We start from the raw sequence: 24,200 nt of genomic DNA on the forward strand, positions 1-24,200 counted from the left end.
AAAATAAATAATAAAGTAATTTGTCTGACTCTTTGTTAAATTTCATGGGTTTTAGGAGCATCCTGATATTGAGAATTCCATTTTCTTCCATTTATCTTATAATATCCTGGAATTACCCTGAAAATCTTGCTCCAAATGGGTCATATAATTTGGAACTCATTTTTTTTTATTCTAATTTCTTAATAAATGAATTCAGACACAAAACCATCAATTTGTTCTTGTTTTTGTTGTTCAGTTTTGTCTGACTCTGTGGCACCATTTGGGTTTTTTGGGCAAAGATACTGGAATGATTTGCCATATCTTTCTTCATTTAACTTTATAAATTAAGAAATTGAGGCAAAAAGGTTTAAGAGACTTAGGTCTTCCTGACTCTAGGCCTAGTGCTCTATCTACTCTGCCATTTAGCTGCCATCAATTAAATGTGTATAAAACAAAATTTCGATATAGTATGGTCCCCCTTCTCTGTTAATCTTCCTTCCCTGCAATGACTTAGTAATAACAGCTGTCAAAAGTTTAAGATCAGCCTTAATAATAATGGAAAGATGGAAATGTACAGAAGTTCTTGTGCCAGCAAAATCCACCATTTAATGCTGTAATGGCAAGTTCAATTTCCCCAAAATTTTTCTACTAACGGTTCTTGTCTTGGCCACTATAACAATATAACATGTTCAGGGTTGATGTTTTATCGATAACCATAAATGGTATATTTTATATATATTTCTATCTCTGTCTCTAGCTCTCTGTCCTCTGTCGATAGATAGATAGATAGATAGATAGATAGATAGATAGATAGACTCTCTCTCCTCTCTATACATTTATACATACATATAAAGGTATGTATATGTATATGCATCAGGTTTCTCCTCCTTACCCCCCTCTCTTCCTTCCCTCCATCCCTCCTTCCATACTTTCCTCCCTTCTCCTTTCTCTCTCCCCTGTCTCTCCACTTCTTTCCCTTCCTCCCTCCCACTCTTTTTTTCTCTCTCAAAGAAACCTTAGGAGGCATCTCACCAAAGTCTCACAATTTATAGAAAGCTAACTGAAGGCTAGCTAAAAGTGTGTGCCTAATGAGACCAAATTTGGTTATCCTGAATTTCTATAACTCTGTGAGATAGTTTTATAGAAAACCAACCACTTTTCCTAGGAACATCCAGAGGAACTGAGCTGGCCAAATCTGTTTGTTCTGCGACTGTAGGGCTAACATTTAACTGGTCTTAGCATTTTTCCCCTGCTCTTTTTTATACACCTAGGATTACAGGAAAAAATCATTTATAATCCCAAGGGACTCTTTTATTCCCTTTATTTTACACTTGTACAAAATAAGTTCCAAAGAAGTTAAGTGATTTGCCTAAGAATACACAGGTAGGAAGTTAACTTCATGATATCACTTTCACTGTATTTTCTACTCTTATGTAATTGGGTATCATAATAGAACTGGGAAGTGAGTAGGAGGAATGTTGGGAAAAATACTACAATTGGACTGTTATAAAAAAAGAATTAATGCTAAGTTACTACTATTTTAAAATAAAAGAAACATTGAAGACCAGAGAAAATCTATATTTTATAAAAATTATCTTTGTCCTCCCATGTATTTATAGAATATAGATGTGTGTGTATGTGTATATACATGTGTCTTTCTCTCTCTCTTTGTATATATACATGTATATATATGTATATGTAGGTAAGTAGGTATATACATTCATATATGATGAAAGGATAAAGGAGTTAATAGAGAAATTAATTTTAAAAAATATATCCATGTTACATAAATTAATATTTACATTATGTAAAAGAAACATTTTTTAAATTAGACTAACAAATAATGTGGAAAAAAAATATTATTTAATTAATTATTTCCTGAAATTGAATTAGTAATTGTAGTATTTCATTTCCTGGAATGGATGATCTTTTGTTTTAGCAGTATAAAAATGTACATCTATAACATAGATAAAATTCTGACTTATTTGTTCCAGAGAGTTTTTCCCCATTAGATTGAAAGTCAGATTTAAAATTTGACTGTATGGATAATGTTTATACTTAAAAATGATGATGACAGAAGGAAATATATCTCTCTATTTTAAATTTTTTTAGTTATATAATTTCATATGTAAACTTAATGCATCATCTTCAATAACTACTTTTCCACTAATTCAAGGCAAATGATATTTAAAATTCATAAGTTTGTAGAACTTGATATATAGTTCAGACAAATCAAACATACCACTTACAAGCTATGCAATATAATAAATAAAAATAAAATAAAACATAGGTACTATAAATATGTGGTTTTCTAAATCAATACATGGCCTACAGGAATCCTTATATTTGGTTTAGTGCCAAAATTTATATTTGAAATTGATATTACTAATTAATTCAAATGAGTAGAAAACAATACTGATTTTAAACATTTCAATATGAGGGTTTTATTACTGTAGCTCTGTAGAGAACTACCTAACAAAATGAAGCAATAACTGCCAGAATAGGGCAATTGGTGAAGCACATTTGGATGGTACATGAAATTTCCACTGCCTATTTGTAACAGCTTGTTATTCATCTGACTTGATTGAGTATGAATCTTTGTGAGCTTATAAACCATATTATCCCTGGGATTTATTTGGCAAGATACTAGATGCGTTGTCATTTCCTTCCTCCTCTTAAGGTAAAGGGAGGTGAAATGGTTTGCCCAGGGTCACACAGCTAGTGGATGTCTGAGATGTATTTGAACTCAGGTCCTCCTGTCTACAGGCTCCAAACTCTATCCATTTAATCACATAGCTAGAGTTTATAAATTGAAAAAAAAATCTCCTTTTCACTATTAATGTAATATATATAATATATATTATATATATTACATTAATAGTGAAAAGGAGATTTTTTTCTATATACATGTATGTATGTATATATATATATATAGTTTAATATTTCATGCTTAAAATGGAGAGTAATTGATTTTTTAGGGTTTATTGAAGAGAATCAGCTGGCCAAAATGGATAAATAATCTACCCAGAAGTCAATAAAAATGGGATTTAAGCCCTACCTCTGACAGGTTGACATGATTTCTTATCATCTAGACAAATCTTTATATTTCATAACAGGTTAAGATATATTTTGGTGGAGAGAGTTCCTTCACGGGGAGATCCCTATTCTAATGAAAGCATATAGTGGTGCTATCTATGTTTTTGTTTACACACACACATTATGTCTATAATTACAATGTCTACATATGCATATATTGATAATTCACAGACAGATGTTTATATATGCAAATATGTATATAGATATGTTTATCAGAATACCTGAAAAGCCCTAGTGCAATTTGAAGTTTAAATCTGTACTAAAACTTTAGGAATACATATATATGCCACTATCATTCTCACCAGAAGCACTTAGAGATTATAATCTTTGGTTAGAAGGAAATTACTTCAATATTTAATTGTATACATTAAAAATTAGATAATTGGTAGAAAATGAACTCAATGATAAAATGACCAAACACTCAATTTTTATACAAATAAACACCCACACCCACAAAATATGTATAAGATTATATTTTCTCTACACCAATGTGTATACATACATGTACACGTGCATAAATATAGATATATGCAATATATGTATACATGCCAGCATGAACACAATATTTCCTTCTCTCTCTCTCTCCCTCCCCGACTTTGACAACAATGTTCCCTCCTTATAGATCTTATAGTGATAAAAAAAAAAAAAAAGCCTTTATCTATTCCCCTCTTTGCTTCTGAATTCAAAGAGAATGCACATTCATCCTTTCATACTTGACCTACAAAAAGATTCCTGTGTGACTCTGAGAATAGTTTAAGAACTTTTGAAGTGGGTAGTAAAATACTATTAGCTCTTTGTACCCTGGAGAATACCAGGAATGCTATTACTACCATTACAACATTGGCCGGTCTCCAAACAATTGATGCATCTATGTGGAGAATTTTTATTCACATGTTAGACTGCTATTTGGCAAATTAATGCAGGAATGTAGAAGGCCATGAAATTCTTCCCACAATCCATCCCACCTCACTGGGCCAGATCCATAGTTAGATAGTAAAGGAGGAAACCTATCAGTGTGATTTGAAGAAAGCTACAAATCTCTGTATTCTCCTCCTTGTGCAAATGTCTCCCATCTGCGTATAGTGTTGCTATATTCATATGAATTCAATTGTAAGAGAAAACAAACAAACAAAAACAGATAGCCTATTCTTAAAGGGATAGAAATGAGAATGAGGTCACTAGATATTTTATAATGCATTGAATCATAAACTACACTTCTAGATTCTTCTAATTCAAAGGAAATTTAGATGACATTTAGTTCTGTTTATTGGTGGAAAGAGTTCCTATGATAATGTCTGTCCCTCAAAAGTAGCTTTTAGACTGCTATGTATTGAAGATTCAAATCCTCCCTATGACATAATGATTGGCATGTCATTGATTTTTCTGTGCCATTTGGAATCTCTCTGTAACTTTAGATTGGAGAATAGCTTTATGTATGTTAAAGCAACTTTACCAAGTACCTTGATGAACAGAATTTTCTCACTGGGAGTTCCGCTTATAGATGCAATAAAAGCACCAGTTTAAAAAAAAAAAATCTTACGGGCTACAATTCCCCAGTATTTGGTCAATGGTCTTTTCATCTTATTTTGAATCTAAAGAACTAGCTTTAAAAAAAAAAAAATTCCAGTACTAATTCTAACAACAGAATATAGACAGAAAGACAAAGATTGAAATTATCTTAATTGTATAAATATTTCATTCCTTCTTGATAAAATTTCATTATTTATTTCATTACTTTATCAAACTCTACTTTTCTGAAGTTATATTCCAGTTTTTTTTTTTTTCAGGAGATTGATTCAGATAATTTTAAATTTATTTCTCTCCATTTTCTTTGCTCTTAACATTTTTCACATTTATTTCATAATTGATTCAATTGTATTTAACCTTTTCTTGATTTTGAATAATTTTACATGGTCCCTGGAGAACTTGTTTTTAGTACTTTGAATGTCATGAGATTTTTAGAATGTCAATGAACATTTTTCTTGTATATTTAGAATTTTATTTCCCATTTCCTGGTCTATCAAGTAGAAATGCTTTGTCAGGAGGTAATAGTAATAGAAATAGATTTGACTCATTTTCATGCCAAATACATATATATGAACTCTATGAAAAACTAACTTGTCAACCTGGCAAATGCTATCATAAACAAATCAGTCTCTTCTAAATTATTTGCATGGTATGTATTTTCAAAACTAGGCAAGCAAATTTTATGTCATTACCTCAAAGAGGCAGAAAGGTAGGAATACATAGTGAGTAGAGTTCCTAGCACTTCCAACTTAAAAATGTCCTTTAAATGATTTCTCATTAAGTATATTTTGTTTTGTAAAATAGATTCAGAATTTTTATTTAACTCTAATTAACCATAGGCAAAATTTGAGTCTTCTTGTGAATTTTTCTTTCTTTTTAAAATTTTATCCATTGGAAAGCATGCTACTTGTGAAAAAGGAATTGTTTCACTTATTTTATTTGTATCCTCAGGTGCTAAAACATTACCTGAAACATAGTAGGCACTTAAGGAAAGTTTGTTGATTTTTTTTTTTATTATTTGTTTAAGAAATCAAATCTTCATCTTAAGATCAGTTAGGGTTATTTATGAATAATTATTTTGATATTATCATATCACATCAGATATGATAACAATACTTATATATCTATCAACATACCTTTGTTAAAAAAAATCCAAAAAAAAATGAAATTCATTAGAAATCTAATTTTCTTGGTATTTATAACATATAAAAATAAAGATGCAGATTATGGTAACTTTAATTGTTATCTACGTGCAAAAGTTATGTTCATATTGGAAGTCACAAAATAAAAATGGTTAAATGAGAGATAAGACCTAAAATGAATAAAGAGTTGTTAAGAGAAAGTTGTTTGATTAGTTCATTTGTATCTAACAATTTGTGATCATACTGGGATTCTTTGACAAAGATAATAGAGTGGATGTTATTTCATTCTCCAACTCATTTTACAGGTGAAGAAACTGAGATAAACAAGATTAAGTTACTTGCCTATGATCACACAGCTAGGAAGTGTCTAAAATCAGATTTGAATTAGATTAGAAGTTTTTGTGACTTAAAAGTTCAGTTTTCTATCCTCTGTACCATCTAACTGCCCCTGGTAAGAGAGTACCCAGCTGCATAAAAAGAATTCAAGTCAATAGACTCAAATAAATTAGATCACTGATTACCACCACCTCCCCCCCCCCAAAAAAAAAATTCCATTTTGGTATAGTGTCATTTGCTAGCAAGATTTTTCTTTACATCACACTTGAATGAGACAAATTAAATCTTATCATTGATTTTGTTATACCCCTTTAGGCAAGAGAACAATTCTAAATTCTTTTCAACATAATTACTCTTCAGATCCATGAAATTAACTATCATATCTTCTTAAGTCTTTTCTTCCCCAAGTTAAACACACACAATTCAAATATTGCATCATCTTGAGGGTCTTCACAGTCAGGGTCACATTTTAATAGATATTCTTCAGCTTATCAATTTCATTCCACTTTCCCCTGCCCCAATAGGGTATTCAAAACTATGGTAGATCTATCCCAGGTAGAATACATTTTTTCTAAATACTCTCCTTCTCTTAAAATAGAGTAAGATTGAAACAGCTTTTGTAGCTACAATATGACACATACTAAACTGGCAATCCACTAAAATCCTCATATCTTTTATAATTTTATTTTCCTCCACCCCATTTCACTGCCTAGAGCAACTATCCCCACATCATAGGGAGGTTGTATTCCTTAAAAATACATAAAGCCAAACTAATTTTATTTTCTCTTCTGATAGAATTTACTAGACATGATTGATCAGGGGAATTCTTTAATGGTTGAATATTAGAAAGAAAGAGAATTGATGAATAAATTTCTATTAACCAGAAAAGAGGTCTTTAATGAAGTACTAATTTCTTTTCTGCCAATCTGATCAGCATTTCTAGCTGATTTAAGTGAAGACATAGAGTAAACTCTCATTAAGTTTAAAGATAATACAAGCCAGGTTCCAAAAATATTTCATCAGTATAAAATGATAATCCAAACCTGGTAAGATAAAATTTGATTTAATTAGAGATACATGTAAAGTATTACACTTATTTTCTATAAATAATCTGTATCAATGAAGGATGGTTGAAAGACAAGTAAAAGCTCATGCAAAGAAAAAATCTGAAGGTTTAGGTAGGTTAAAATTTAATATGAATCAAGAGCATGATATGGTAGCAAAACCAAACTTAAATGATCCCAGAATGTATAGTATTCAGTTGAGTGAAATCAGTCCTTCTTTGTTATTCAGTTATTTCAGTCACATTTAACTCTTTGTGACTCCATCTGTTTTGTTTTAGTTTTTGGCAAAAATACTAAGCGGATTGCAATTTTCTTATCCAGCCTCCCTGAGACAAACAGGAGTGAATGACTTGCCTAAACTCATATAGCTTGTAAATATCTAATGTCAGATTAAAACTCAGGTTTTCCTGACTCCAGGTCTGATGCTCTATTCCCTGTGTCATCTAGGTGCCCCTACAAAAACAACAAATGATCATCATTTTCAAGTATCTGAAGAAGAATGTGGTCTTAAAAATAAGAACTAAGAATAACAGATGAATATTGCAAAGAGGTGAATTTTTCCTAGATGATCTTCCTAATGGATTGTCTCAGGAATTAGTGAATTACCCAGAGCTTTTAGGTATCATGTGGGGTTAGGATAACTACTTGTCACAGATGCTGTAGGACATGTATGTGCTTCATACATGTATGTGTTTCATTGGATGAACTCTGCAATCACTTCCATTTCTGAGATTTTATTATATAGTCAGAAGAATACTAGAAAACATAAAATAATGCTTTCAAGTTTTCCTAGGTATTTGGTATTTTTCAATCAAATCTTTCTCTAGTGATTAACAATATGTATTTACATAACAACAGCTCTGTCAAAATACTGTGGTTGTCAGTCATGTCCAACTCTGTGTGATCCTGTGGACAATACAGTCCATAGGATTTCCTTGGCAAAGAATCTAGAGTAGTTTGCCAGTTCTCTCTCCTATGGATTAAAGCAGATGGAGTTTACAGTGACTTGTCTCAACAAGTTCATACAAGTACTAAGTATCTGAGTCCAGATTTGAACTCCCTAAGTTAAGGTCTAGCAGTTTATTCCCTGAGCCACCTAATTTCCTCAAAGGACTATCACAGTGATATCTCGGGGTAAAACATGCATAGTAATCACAGGCAGCCACCTATTCTTAGAAATACCAAAAGTCCCATATTTTACTCAAGTTTCCCTCACTTACAGTGGCTATATTTGGAGTCAACACTTCATTTTAGTAGACTATTTGGTAAAATATTTTAGTAGATAAACATGCCATGTGAAAATGGGGAGCACATTAAGCACCCTAAAATGGTAATTTTTTTCAGATGATAGCCTGCTATCACCTTGTTAAGTGAGGAGGTAGATACAAAAGTCCTGGACTTGCATATCTGTCCAAGCAGAATTCTTTAAGATGAAATAATCACAGAAAGAAATTCTGAGCTATCCAAGGTCAGCACAGGTTTCTTTTTGGCAGAGATACAGAAGGTGTCTGTTTAAGTGGATTTGAAAAGATTCAGCCTCCTCCCTAGAATTTCTAACTGTTCTGTTATCTTAACTTCATGAGGATTAACCAGATGAATCTGCTGTAAAATTATATATTTCTGCTTAGAGATAGGAAAGGCAAAGCATCATACCTGAAGTGCAAATCCTTGAAGGAGAATTGTGTTTCAATGATGCCTGTAGTTTTCACCCTGGAGTGCAGGACATCTTGTTCATTTGGAACATATCCAGGAGCTGTTATCCTGTCAAGATCATTGAGGTAACTGGAAGGGAGAAGGCAGAAACAAACAAACAAAAAGATTGGCCAGCACATTTGAAGGACACAAGCCTAGATAATAGTATAAGGGTACTTTTACTGGAGATTACATTAAAACTTGACTTTCGATGCTAAATTTGTGCTTTGTATTTTTTTTTCTTTCAATATAACAAATAGTAAAATTAGCAGAAGTTGGGGAGGGGGGCGGTTAGGGATGAATGCCATGATTAAAGCAAAAGTAAACATCTTTTTAGCAGAGTAATGAGAAATGGACTTGGATTTCATCTGTAAAGGGAACTCCCATGAAAGAGGGAGGCCAGCATCTTCTCTTAAAGAGCTGTCTTAAGTACTGACTGATTAAATCACTAATCTAAATTTAAAGAGCTAGGATGGGCCAAGGATGCTAATTAAGGATAATTCCTCCTGACTCTAAGTTCAGCCTTTTATCCATGTAACCAAACTGCCTTTCTTATCTACAAATATGACTTCAATAATGTAATCAAGGTAGAGCATCTTACAATCCAGGTCACTGGGGCAAGTGCTAGGAGACTGAAGCTCAAGAGAGAATCCAAACTATTGTTGTGATGCAGAAAAAGACCTATATTTAAAATGTTCAAATCTTAGATCTGTTACATGCAGCCCTAGCCAGGTTACTATACTCTCTTGACTGAAGGTAAGGGCTTGATTAGATAACCTTTTCTCACTCTTTATGTATGTGTGTGTGTGAGTATTTGAGGCAAAAACCCAAATACACAGATGAGAGAAAGAGAGAGAGACAAAAAATAGAGGAGACTGAAGCAGAAAAAGACAGAGAGAAATGGGAAAGGAAAGACAGAAAAAGACAAAGGATAGAGAGATAGAGACAGGCAGAAATAGAAAGAGACAGAGAGAGACAGAGAGAGAGACACAAGAGAGGCACAAAGAGATAGTGAGAGATAGGGAGAAAGAGTGACAAAGAGAAAGGAATTTACAGAGACAGAGAGGAGAGAGAAAGAGAAGAATAAAGAGAGAAGAGAGGGACAGAGGCAGACAGAGATAAAGAGAGGAGAGAGACAGAGAGACAGAAAGAGAAGCAGGGGGGAGAGAGAGAAAGAGAGAATAATGAAATTTATAGACCTGTTCTTGGAAAAATAATGTGTTTAAATGCATAAAACAAAATATATAAGATTATAAAGAAAAACAATTATTTTGAAATGCAGTAGTCAATATTGACCCTAGTTGTAGAACCTCTGTACTAGATAATCTCTAAAAGGCCATGTATCTATACAATAAAAGACTGATTTGTCAGGTTCTCAAAGACTAGAATTGAAGTCTGGATTTTAAATCTTGTCTCTGGTACTTAACCATCTGTGTGATATAGGAAAAGATATTAAATTCTTTGGTATTAGTTTCCAGGGCTTCATACCATCTGATTTATGACATTTTTTTCCAGATCCACTTTGTGTTCCTATAGAACATAGTCTAATCTCTTCAAAGTTCTCAAGGATCTGGAGCTAAAGCTCTAAGGCTCAATAGCAACATTTGTGACAGTGGACAGATTTTTTAAGTTCTCCTAGGCCTTTGTTTTTATCTACAAAATGAGAAGATCGGATTAGTTTGTTAATGAGATCCTTTCCTGCTCTAGAACCATCATCCTATAATTCTATTTTTTGGGCTAAAACAGAGTCTTAGCTCAAATCACCACAGTCCCAGGAGATTCTAATCAACATGATGAAATGATATCAGGAAATTTTTCATAACATGATCTGAAAGACTTTACTGTTTATAGAAGATATTATTACAGACAATTTGCCAGATTTGCAATTCTATATTGGAATAACGAATGATACTCTTTGAACATTTTTTATTTTCAGTTTCCTGCAGGGGAAGCCCAAGTTTAACACCCCCATTTAAATCTGAGGAGGTCATCACTATGGGGGATACCACCACCTCAACAGTCAACCTGTAAGTTAGAGAATGAGACAATGCATTATTTCCTGTCTCTTAACACTCTAGACCTGGGCAAACTATTAACTTATCTATTATGTTATAAATTTCCCCCATTTGGATCTGCAAAATAAGCAACACATAAAAGTTTTTAAATAGCTCATCCTTTCTGGATGATGGACCCTTCAATTCAAATGTTAAAAATGTAGACCATTTAGCAGTTGCTCTTCTCCCCTTAGTTCAAAACTGTAGCTTGAGATTTAATAGATATCACAAGCTTCCCTCATGTACTTCTAATATTTAAGCAATAACAGTCTCATTAGAATTAACAATAGCCTTAATAAAATTTTGCCACTTATGGATGATAATGACTTTGGAAAGTAACATGGATTTGTACTCAAACTACTGGATTCTATTGCCTGCTCCATAACTTAATAGAAATGGAATCTCTGGCCAAGTATCTATAACTGTATAGCTACCTTGGTTCCTCCCCTCCCCCTTCATTTGAAGAGTCTATATGAGAAAAACCCCAGGGCTTCTTGGAATAGTGGGGAAAGCAATGCATTTGGAATTAAGAGAACCTGAATTTGAAATAATTGCAATAATCCAGACAATGTGATGAAAAGAGTAGACAAGAGTTGATAAATTAGAATAATTATCATTTGAGAGGATCAAAAAATTAGCTTTCTTGGACATAGAATTAATGTGACTTCACAACTAATAAGACAGAAAATGAAAAAGAATGAAGAATAAAGAATGATTCTGGGATTTCAAGATTATGTATATGAAAGAATGGGAGGATCTTCAAAAGAATCAGAAAAAAAAATGAAGATGATTCTCTTTTCCAAATATATATGTGTGAGTTTGGGGTTGTGGGATTTGTTGTGGAAAGTAATGACTTCCTTTTTGGATATATATAAATCTATAGTATGTTACTTTTTTTTCCCCAAATTGGTGAGGCAGCTAAGTGCCACAGTGAATAGAGTGCTAAAACCTGGAATTAGAAAGATCTTAGTTTAAATGTGGTCTTGGACACATACTAGCTTTATAACCCTGAGGAATAAAAAATGAGTTGTAAAATGGGGAAAGGAAATGAAAAACCACTCCACTATCTTTGTTTAAGAAAAGCCCAAGTGAGGTCACAAAGAGTTGGATGTGACTAAAACAACTGAAAAACACAAGATAATGAATGATAAAAGAATAAATATTTCTGCACAAAGAATTTAGAATATATGATTTTCAGTTTCTGTGGACACTTTTTTTTAACCTTCTGTGGCCTTTAATATAGTGTTATACATAGAAAATTGGCTATTTACCTAAATATTCATATAAACTAGGAAAAATCTTAGTCTATTGAATCATTCAGTCTTTCAAAAAATATATAAATATCCCTGTCAGGACCAAGATAATTAAAAAAAAAAAACTATACTAGTTAAACATTTTCATTCATAATGGAGCTTATTTGTATGCAAAATGTTATTTTATTTTGCAAATTCAGGATTTGATTGTGGAAACCTGTCTTGTAAAACTGGGGAAGCAATAGGGCCATTCAAGAATCTGGCTCAATTGTTTTGAAAGACCAGATTATTTCCTATACTTTTTTTTTTATTCTATTTCTAATGATATATATTACATAATTAATGTGGAAGAATTTGTAAAAGTCAAAAGACCTGAGATTCTTGCTTCATTACTTGCTATCTTCCTATTTGTACCTCATTTATAAAATGAGGGGTAATTGAACTTCACTAGATGATCTCTAAGTTCCTATTCAGCTATACTTTTATGATTTTATCATCCAATGAATTTGCTATTTTATTCCCCAAAAGATAAATGGCCAAAGAAGTCAGATAGCTTTCAAAAGAAGAAATGCAAGCTTTAATTAAACATTTGAAAAAAAATTCTAAAATAAGTGATAGTAAAAGAAATACAAATTTTAAACAACTGTTAATTTCAACCTAATACTTTTTGGATTAACAAAGCTCACTGAAGAGGAAAATGTCATGTGCTGATATATAGGTATTGTTTAAACTATTCTGGAAAATAATTTGGAATTATTTCCAAAAAGTCAACAAACTTTGTCAGCCTTTTGACAGTGTGACACTAAGTTGCAAAATGCAAATGTTAGAGATCTATCCCCAAAGCAGTCATCGAAAGAACTTATGTAGAAATATATATATATATATCATAGCAGCATTTTTATCATAACAACAAACTGATAAAAGGGTATAGTCATCAAAAGAGAAATGGTTGGATGAATTGTGGCATATGAAAGTTAATGAAATATTATTAAAGAGTAAAAAATGATAAATATTAAAAATTCAAAGAATTATGTTAAAACTTCTATGAATTAATATAACATAAAGTGATTAAAACCAGGAGAAAAATGTGTTCAATGACCAAAAGAATTTTAAGGGGAAAATATTCTAAAAGATTACAGAACTCTCAGTTACTAATGAAGACTGATGATGATGATTTCTATCTCTTGGCAGATAGGTGATAGATTGCAGGTACCAAAATATATGCATATTCAGTCAAAGTCAATGTGATGATTTTTTTTAATATACCTATTTGTTACATGTAAGATAATAATACAATAAATAGAAGAAAAGAAAGAAAAGATGTCAGTAAATCATTGGAAAATACCCCACAAAGGGAAGAAGGAAGTTCAGAAGGAACACAAACAAGACAATTGTATTATTATGGTGTTAAATTTAACATACACAAAAATTCAAATCACATATACTTCTGCCATTTTATATGCCATCTTCTATATTTTTGCAATTGTCATGTTTAATTTCTGTGCATGAGTGTGTATGTGAGTGTTTGTGTAAAACATTTTTAAAAAATATTTAATCCTAAATCAGAGACCCCAACCTTGGGAGATCCCCAAGCTGAGACATCCATCCATATGTACTATTCTATCATACTTATCATTTTGCCAGCAATAGCTGCAAAATCTGCTTGGTTCAGGAGTTCTCTGGTAAAGCCAACCTCCAGAGATCTCAATACAAAATGAAAAATAAAATACCTTTTTTGATTCAAAGTCATTTGATTAATGACTCCTGCCCTAAATTGATTTTCATAAGTGCACGTATAAGAGATATTTGTATGTATATTCTTTATTATTATTCTCAAATTTTAGTTTTTAATGTGAAAATAATTCTATACTGTGAAGCATTATGTTTCTTTTGTAAAAGACCAGTCAACCTTTTTTTTTAACCTTATTTAGGTTTTTTTGAGTATTTCTAATCCTTACTGGGACTTACTATGTGGTAATATGAAATATTATAAATAAATACATATACACACACACATATACATCTATATATGTGTATGTATATCAATATATACATATACATGCAAACATACATAAATATATATCTGTTTCAAAAGTGACAACTTGTTTGTCCATATATTTTTTAAAGTTAAGGGCTAACTCAATGAAGTCAACATTTGCATTTTGATATAGCCTGGATTGTTTGGTTCTGCTTTGCTTTTCAGACAAGACTTCCATTTCCTCCAGGGCTCTATGTAACAATTTAAGATTGTAAACTATATAAAACTCGAAATAACAAAGGATGTTTTAAAAGTGTGGAATTTGCTATATCACTGAAATCAGAGTTTGAATCTTTATCTATCTCTATGTCCATTTATCAATAGCTCTGTGAATTCATTGTTGTAGGAAGCAAGCAATAAAAAATCCTGACTAGTCTGACACAGACTACTACCTATTTTACAACTTTCTTCTACCCTGGGAACTGAGAGATTAATCAACTTTTCAATAGCTCAGAGACAATATGTGTCAGAGAAATATGTATATGTTTGCATACACAAACACTCATCTGGACACACACACACACACATACACACACAAGTATATACATGGAAGATCCTTTGGTCATTTCCTTTTTTAAAAAATGCCAAATTTTTGTCAGTATTGAGTTTTTTAAACACTAGCATCCTTATTTTATTATGACTAGGCCATGTTGTATTTAATGCCACAGAAACTGAGGCAAGATAGAGATTAGAGAGTTTTTAATATTTTATTTGGATTTCTGAGAGGGAGAGATTTTCTGGGACCAAAGAATCCATTTTGGTCCTAGAGCTAATGTCTCAAAGCATTCAGCATCAGCATTAGCATTGCTAGAACTTAGAGATAGAGGATACCAATTAGGTAACTGAGATAGAACATCTGGAGTCTTATCTTTTGGAATGCCAGAGTGGCCAAATCTCTACAGCCCGAATTATCCCAGCCCTAATGAACAGGAAAGGGGGTGGGGGGAAGGGTTTGCAACCAGGGGATGGAGGCAGAACAATTCAAGGAACTAAGGCAGAACAATTTAGGGAAACTGAGGCAGGACAATCAAAGGAAACTGTGGCACAACAATATATGTGACCTGAAAAATATATCACATTATTTATCTTCTCATATACCACAGTTAGAGATCTAACTCTGTGAAAACTTATCTGGTATTTATTTTCAAGTTTTTATCTTATCTTAACACTTTTCTTTTTTAAAAACCTTCATCCCATTTGCTTTTTAGTTAGGATTTTCAATGTTACAAATGCACATAGAATTGTTCCTATATTACCATTTGCAAATTAACTATGCTACTTGACTTTTTCAATATATTACATTGACAATTTTTATAAGAATGAATTTACTTACTATGCTGCTGAGTCATTGAGTTGGTATTCTGATGCCCTCTCAAAGCAGTTCTGGATTCCCGGGTCTTTCCATAGTCGTTTTATTATTTCAGTCAGTTCAGGAGTCATGGTGCCATCTTCTAAGCCATTTGCTATCATAAAAAGTTGTTTTTGGTCTTCCTAAATAAGTTTTTAGTCAAAAGAATGAAAATGTTTTCACTTGGATTCAAGAAATAGTTTTTGCTGATGCTAAGTGAAATGAGCAGAACCAGGAGATCATTATACACTTCGACAACGATATTGTATGAGGACATATTTTTATGGAAGGGGATTTCTTTGACAAAGAGACCTGAGTTTCAATTGATAAATGACGGACAAAAGCAGCTACACCCAAAGAAAGAACACTGGGAAACAAATGTGAACTATCTGCATTTTTGTTTTTCTTCCCGGGTTATTTATACCTTCTGAATCCAATTCTCCCTATGCAACAAGAGAACTGTTCGTTCTGCAAACATATATTGTATCTAGGATATACTGCAACATATCCAACATATAAAGGACTGCTTGCCATCTAGGGGAGGGAGTGGAGGGAGGGAGGGAAAAAAAATTGGAACAGAAACGAGTGTCAATATAAAGTAATTATTAAATAAAAATTAAAAAAAAAAAGAAATAGTTTTTGAAAATTAGCAAGTCTTATTTGGAGGATTTTTTTTTTATTATTATTATGTTCCTTTTAAAGATAACATGTCTTCTTTCACAAAAAGTTGCATGTTTTGTGTGCACTTCTCTCATTTTTTAGTAGAACATCAAGAAAGACAACCATTGATTTCTATATTTCGTTTTTATAATTCTATTTCTTTATGCCACAGATATTGTTTCTTACTTTTATTTACTTAACTTTGGTTTGTTGAGGATTTTGTTATTATTAGGAACAGACTAGAAACATTCATTTCTGCAATGCAGATGATCAGGATATTAGAGTATTAGAGAACTGTTTGAAAGCACTGAGGATTTATGTGAGTTGACAATTAATATGTGTCAGATATTATACTTGAGCTCATGTTTTCTTGATTCCAAGAGTGTCTCTCAATATATTATTCTTGGATTCCTCTCTTTTTTACTTTTTTGGTTGTAATGAGAAATGATAAAGTGATAAATGCATATATTGTAGATTAAAAAAAAAAAGTTATGTCCTTATCCATCAGATATTATTTACTCTTTTATTAGCATATATAAGTGGATTTTGTTTTGATGGAAACTCAGGCAAGAGAAAAAGTTTCATACTGAAGTTATTGAAGGGATATTGGGGGAGACCAGAGAAAATACCAATAATATCTATCATCTTTATAACTCTCTACAAAATGGTTAACATACATTATCTCACTTGATTATCAAAAATCTGTGAAATAAACTGTCCTGATTTTTAGGAAAATAAACAAATCAAGAACTCTGTCTAAGAGAGCTTGATTGACATGTCCTCAATCACACAGATAGTTCATGTGAGACTCAATTTAATATTTCTTTATTCATAGAACAGCACTCTTTCCACTATTTATATAATCCTTTATGAACTCTGTGATCACAAACTTATTTTTCTATTGTAGATAACTCCTATGAAGCTTAGAGATGCTCAGTGTTTTTCAAAAAATTTGCTAGACTATTAGTGTAACTGCATTGTAGGTTATATTTCATGCATTTATCTGGGGATATGGCAATGGTTTTAAGATTTTATGAGAAAGAGATCACAAATTTTAAAACGGCCTATTTGTTGCTAGCATGATCACAATCAGGCCCTATTGTTATGACACAACTGATCATTCACTGACCTAATTCTACTAAATAGCTGAAATATCCAGATGGATCATGTCACTGTTGATTCATTTCTTGTATAGATAACTTTCCTTCCTGATTGGATAGATGTTAATGTGAACAGCAAACTGTGTTGTTTTTGATAATGGTTGTACATATACTCTTCCTCTGTGAAAATGTAATCTGGAACATTTTATATAATGAGGCTGCTGGTCATACACCCTTGAATTTAGAGTAATAATTTTAATTGAGTAAATATTTTAGATTCCTAAACCAAAAGTCTTAGTGCATTTCAAGACATGAAACCATTTCTTAAATATTAAGAATTTGGTTGCTTATTTTAGCAAAATATTGAAACGCAGTTACTATGGAAAGATTAAGGTGCTACAAGGTAGGAGGGGAAAGTGAGGAAGGAAAGATTTTTTTAAACAAACTATTAGAAATAGTTCTTAAAATATTAAGAAAATTATTTTAAATAGTTTCCTCTTATTTTGGTATCATGTGATTAAAAAGTCATAAGAGTACAGAAAGATTTTTTTTTTTTTGTATCTGCCTTAGAAATGATTCCAAGTGCAAGTTAGTGAATTCCCATCTTGAACTGTTGCATGTAATTTGCTGCTGAAGTACTTGTTCCAATTTAAAAAACAAACAAAGCAAAACTGAATTTTAAAATATGAAAAGCAGTTTTGAAACAGTGTAATTTAACATGGGAACAAAGATAACTTTTTGCTAGTTAAGTTTTTTCTTATTATATTAAGGACTCTTGAGAAGAAACAGTGTAAAGACTTCTAAATCTTATGAAAGAGGATAATTGGTACAAAACCTCGTTTTGCCAATCATTTTCTCTATGTCCTTTGGCAAGTAGTTCCAATTCTGGTTTTAGTTTCTTCCTCTGTAAAATGAGGTAGTTGGACTTAACTTTTTTAAAGTTCTTTTTAGCTCAAAATAAATGATCTTACACTTTTTTGCTCTGTAGTTTAAAATTTAAATTTAACATAAAATCATTATTTTCCAAGTCTACTATGCTTGGGGAAAACATTGGATATTTACTTATTTATGTCATTGATCAGAACCTGTCCCACTTTGCGCAGTTATATGTGCATGAACTTCTTTGGGGGCAGAAAGTCAGAGTGCTAGATTTATTGTCCCATGATTTTGCTTCATATGCTGATCCAAATGATTATTCATTGATAATGAGATTCTGATAGATAATAATAATGAAATAATGAGAAGATTAAGTCTTAGTTTCCTCACATGGTAATTTATGGAAACAATGGTTGTGACAGCTTACAGAGTTGTGAATTTCAAATGAGGTCATGCATGTAAAATGCCTCACAAACCTTAAAATATGTAAGTATCAGTTATTTCACAAAAAGTTAAAAACTTACAGCATTATCAAAAAATCTTCATTTTAATAGAGTTTTGCCATTATGTTTTTTTTTAACTTTTTATGTGTCTGACACAGAATAGAATCCCTAATAAATAATTTTCTATGCATTCTCTTCCTTGTAGTATAGTATCATTGTGACAATTTGTCAAGAACTAAAGTACTGTCAAAAGATCATCAATTCTGAGCTGGAAAGGAGGTCATGTGGTTAATTCCTTAACTTTTCACCACTCACACCAGTAGCATAAAGCAGAGCCGAGATTCTTCTGAACCCAAAATCATCACTATTAAGACTGTCCTTGTAGTATATTATCACGATGTTCAAGGTTCATACCTCAATTAGAGTCCATGGCAGTTACAAAGTACTTTCCAATGATAATCCTAAGGAGCCCCTCTAGGAATTTTGGGGACTGCCAAGGAAGTGAGTAAGAAAAAAAAAAATAAGACAAAACAAAACACTTTGATAAGAGAGAAAAATTTGGATAACTTATTTGGCTCCTAACCATTAGGAGGTATTGTCAGGCCCAGACCTTGAGGTTGAGAAGAATCCTTGACATACCCAGGCTTCCAGAAACTTATACAGTGTATTGTAGTGGGTATGTGAGACTGTAAAGGATTCAAAATAATCTGCTTTTCCCCAAGACTCCTTTGGATTCATCAGAGCTCATTGCATAGGAAATTTCATTGCCTGAGAACTTGGATAAGAAGAAAATGGTTGATTTATTGGGCCCTGGAGATTAATCAAAGTTCCTTCCTCCATTCCAGTATTCTCAAGTGTTTCTAGAAGTGGATGAAGTTGTCCTAGGATTAAAAGGGTGGGTCAGAGAGTGCAGATACTGGGATCTAAATAATTTACAATAGAGATTACTACTCTTCTGGGACCCAAAGCCTGAGCAACAGTATTCACTGGAGGTCAACAGGCATTCTCTGGAGGACATAAGCTAGTCAGCCCATGTCACTGACTATAATGTTGGATATTCAGGCAAAGTAATTCTCTATGCTAAAAATTTCATATATTGCATCTGAATTATTGCACAATGTCCTTGACATAATAGATTAAAAATTTCCATTTTATCTCTTTCCTCTACATTTCCACATTTTCTTTTGCTGTGCTATGTATTCTCTTGCCCCCACACCCACACATACTTTCTACATGACCTTGGACAGATTGTATATTTTTCAATGCTTAGATAACTCTCAAAGACTATATGTTGCAAATATATACAGTAGCCTGCCATCATGAAGGGAGTTTCTTCATCTGGGATCTCCTTTAAAATCACAGGTCTTGTCCCATCACTTTGCCTCTCCCAAATCCTTATGACAGTAGTCTAATTTTATTGTATATTTGGATTATAAACTCTTTCCAAGCAATACTATGACCTGTTTGATTTTGTTGCTTATAGAAGGCTCTCAATGATATTTTTGGTAAATTCTTAGAATATATGAGTCATAATGAACTTTGAGTCAGGAAGACCTAGATTCAAATTCTATTCTGACAATTACTAGGAATGTCAGCATGGAAAAGTAATTTAATATCTTTAATTATAATCTCTGAACCTCAGTTTCATCTTCTGTTAAATCGAATATTATTTGTACTACATATCTTAAAAGATACTCAAAAGGGACACTATATGCAAACTACAAACTTTAAAGTATTACACATAACTATTATTATTTTTATCATCATCATCCATTATTTGGGGCTTATGATGACTTCCAGATAAACTTCTTTTGTCTTGCTTTTTGCTCCTTCCCATAATTGGTCTTATTTGGGCATGTGGAGAAATAAACTATTTCCTAGAGAAAAGGTCTTAGCCTGGGGTTGATGTGCTTTTAAAAAAATGATGCTGATAATTACATTTCAATATAATTAATGTCCTTTGAAATCCTATATGATGCTTTGTTCCTGTTAGGCAATAAAGCTATGAATTGCAAGACATTTTTCAAAACTCTGGGTACTTAGCTGAACTCTTCAAGCCATTCATTCAAGTAAATTCTAGTGATAACATCTCTTTATGTTTGATCCTGGTGGTGAACTTGTCCAAGGATCAGTATACCATTGGAGTATCATGTTATTGAAATGACACATCCTTTAAATCAGGGCTACCTCTGACTCCTTCTCACCCAAGAAATTTTTACATGACCCTGATTATATAGATAAATAAAATAGGTATACAAATCAAATATTTACTGATGATAAATCATAATTTTGCAACTCTCACCTTCAGTTACAAGACTCTATATGGGATCAGAACTCACAGATCACGAATATGGCCTCTATATAATAAAGTTAAAAACATGTCTTCTCAATAATGCTTATTGCTAATGGAGAGTGTATCAGAAAAGACCGACTAGCCTTGTGCAAAGGAAGATAAACACATGGAATGGGCAGAAGCCCATAGTATAGAATGACTATACTATGTCTGTACTAAATGAAGATGCTCAGAGTTAAATGAGAAAGACTCAGCCTAAAGGATAAGAATTGAAATGCTGAAAGATCTATAGCATTTTTTTCACTATAAAACATGTGCCCATATATAATGTGTGTAGCTATTAAGAAATAAATTTACTGTTATTGATTTTAATAGCAAAACGTGTTGATCATATCAGAACAGATTATTGAAACTCTTTTACTGAGAACATGTCAAAATGGATAACATCTAGTTAACAAAGACTGAGTTCTATCCTAATAAAAATATAATAGTTGTGTAAATCTAGGCAAATTTTAAATTCTCTGAGCCTTGCTTTCCTCATCTGTAACATGGGAAAAATAGAATTACCTCTCCACTAGGGTTGATATGAGTGTCAAAGGTATGAAAAGTGCTTTGCAAGCCTTAAAGTGAGATCAATGATTATTATTGAGAAACAATATTGTATAATAGAAAAAAAAAATACAAAGTCATGAAAATGTGATTCCAGGTCTCAATTTTGACAAATCATCTTTGGTCCTGAACTATTTACTTAACCCCTGAGCAATTCTGTAAATTGCAAAGCAGTTGCCAGTTGGCTTTAAGAGGAGTTCTCTATATCATAGTTTCATAGTTTTAGAACTAAAAGACAATCTAAGATATCATGTAGCCTAACCTACTCATTTTGTACAAAGGGAAACTGAGGCTAGAAAATGTAAATAACTTGGTTAAGGACACTTAGGTAATGGCTAGCTAACTAGCATTTATATATCACTTTAAAGTTTGCAAAGTGCTTTGAAGGTATTATTTCATTTACTCCTTCAACAACCTTGAGAAGTAGGTGCTGTTTTACTGATAGGGAACTAAGGTTGAAAAGCTAAATAAGATGTTTGGGGCTATGATGTTAAAACTCATAACCTGAATTATCTGAGCCAAAATTTGAACTCGGGTCTTCCTGACTCGATGTCCAGCTCTATATCTCTTTTTTGAGTGGTTGAATCAATATGCTGTGACTCCAAATCTAGTGCTATTTTTTCAAGTTATCATCTTACCTCACCAATGAAATCTCAGTTCTGGAACCCAAATAATTACTTATTATTAAATTAGAGGTTATTAGCCTGAATTTGGTCACCTTTATAGGTTATTGTAAGAAAATAGTCAAGTAAAATTTTATAGTCATATATAAATGTGAATTGTTCTTAATCTTTCTAATTCTCATTTTCTCATTTGTAAAATGTAGGGGTTAATTTTTGAACACTTAGCTTTAAAGGGGGAAAAAAAGTCCAACAAAAATCACTCTGGCAGTTGTTTCCAGATAGCAAGAAAAAAAAAAATTAAAAATATTTCCACAATAAAATTTATGATTCACAGAAACATTCTTGGTCTAGACCATAGAAAAACTTACTTGGAAGCCATTTTTAGTTATGATGTAGCTGTTGTAGTATGACTCTGCTGAACAAATCTCACCATGAATTTATAATTATAATCCCTTAATTCTAAGACATGACAATCTAGAACAAGTTGTAGTTATATGAATAGATATAACATTTACCAGTCAATTGAAAAAAAACCTTTTTTAATGCATGAATTAGATGAGGAAATTTATGGCATCTGTTTAGACAAGTAATATTTTAGGTATATATTTGGCAAGTATATAAAGACATATGAGTTGCATTTTCAATATGTGAGGTGAGAGGGGAGGGAGACAAAGGAAAGAAATTTACATGCCAACTTTGTTATATATTTAAAAATAATAGAAAGTTGAACATAATTGATTTTGTTTCATATACAATCAACATGTTGTTAGACTGTTATCAAAGTGCTTATTTTATTCCATGAATGAAAAATAAAGTCCCTAAAAATTTTAAAAAAGAAAATGAAATTTTCTTTCTTGAAAAGAAAATATAGTAGGAAAAGAAGATTGTTACTATTTTTTTCTTCTAAGCAATCTCATGAAAGGAAAATTTAGTCATTTATTCATTATTTCTGAATAAATTTCAAATTTTCTTATATGAATTTCTCATGAAATGTCTTTTGAAGTTTGCTACAAATGTGCTTTCTCTATTTATTTTGCTATTGTATTTAATCTTAATTTTTTATTAACTCCATTAATAGGGATGCTAAAATAAGCACTGGGAAGAGTTTCTTTTATGGTCCCCTGAAGTAAGATTTTTTTTTTTAATTTTGGGATAAGGTTTTGATCATCATTTAAATCATGCTATTGCCACTTACAAATCACTAAACACAATTTGTTGTCTTTTTTTCTTATCTGAAAAATAAGGGAATTGGATTAGAAGATTTGATCTTATGATCTTATAGTGTATGTTCTGACCGTGAATTCTTATACTTTTGTCATTTATTTTTATGATTGGGGATGAGTGGGATGGTGAGTGTTTATAGCTTGAGAGATAGTATAGTAGATAGAGAGCAGAATTGGCATCATGACCCTCTACCTGCAAAATGAGGGGGTTGGATTAAAAGATTTGATCTTATGATCTTACAATGTTATGATCCTATGCTCTGACTGGGTGAATTCTCATACTTTTGTCATTTATTTTTATCATTTTGGGAGGATGGGGGAGAATGAGGGTACATAAAATTTGAAAGATAGTTATTATAGTAGATAGACAGAATTGATATCAGGAAACTCTAGATTTAAATACTGTTTCTGACGTAGATTGGCTATATGACTGTGAGAAAGTTATTTTAACTTCTAACTATCCCTGGAAACGCTAATAACATTATTTGGAAAAGTTGCCAATCTACGTTATTGAAAGAATTTCTTCCATGGGAATTCTCTACACAAAAGACATAAGTCCAAGCCAAAAAAAAAAAAAAGGCAAACATATAAACAAAATGATATTAGTGATAACATATGAATTCCAACAAGAAAATACCATATTTTATATTTCTTCTATTAGTCCATTTATAAGAGGTAACAGAGTGATACGACATGGGCTAGTTTTAGAGTCAGGAAGAAATGAGTTCAAGTTGCTTTTCTGACAAATGCTAGATATAATGACCATAGACAAATTGGAACAAGAAGACATGGGTATGAATCTTGGCTTTGACAATTAATTTTAGCGTGATGTCAGATAACAGGT

The 24,200-nt window shown here is 31.9% G+C and overlaps 1 protein-coding gene across 1 annotated transcript in view; it reads right to left on the minus strand.

Moving 5' to 3' along the window:
• GNAT3 (G protein subunit alpha transducin 3) overlaps nucleotides 1-24,200 on the minus strand; it is a 77,431-nt gene that overhangs the window by 10,607 nt on the left and 42,624 nt on the right. Inside the window, exons 4-5 of the mRNA XM_052000711.1 lie at nucleotides 15,515-15,672; nucleotides 8,798-8,926 (exon numbers count right to left, since the gene is read on the minus strand). Of these exons, the coding sequence (XP_051856671.1) occupies nucleotides 8,798-8,926; nucleotides 15,515-15,672 (287 nt within the window). The remainder of the gene's footprint in view (nucleotides 1-8,797; nucleotides 8,927-15,514; nucleotides 15,673-24,200) is intronic.

The sequence above is a fragment of the Antechinus flavipes genome, chromosome 5 (assembly GCF_016432865.1).
Source record: "Antechinus flavipes isolate AdamAnt ecotype Samford, QLD, Australia chromosome 5, AdamAnt_v2, whole genome shotgun sequence".
NCBI lineage: Eukaryota > Metazoa > Chordata > Mammalia > Dasyuromorphia > Dasyuridae > Antechinus > Antechinus flavipes.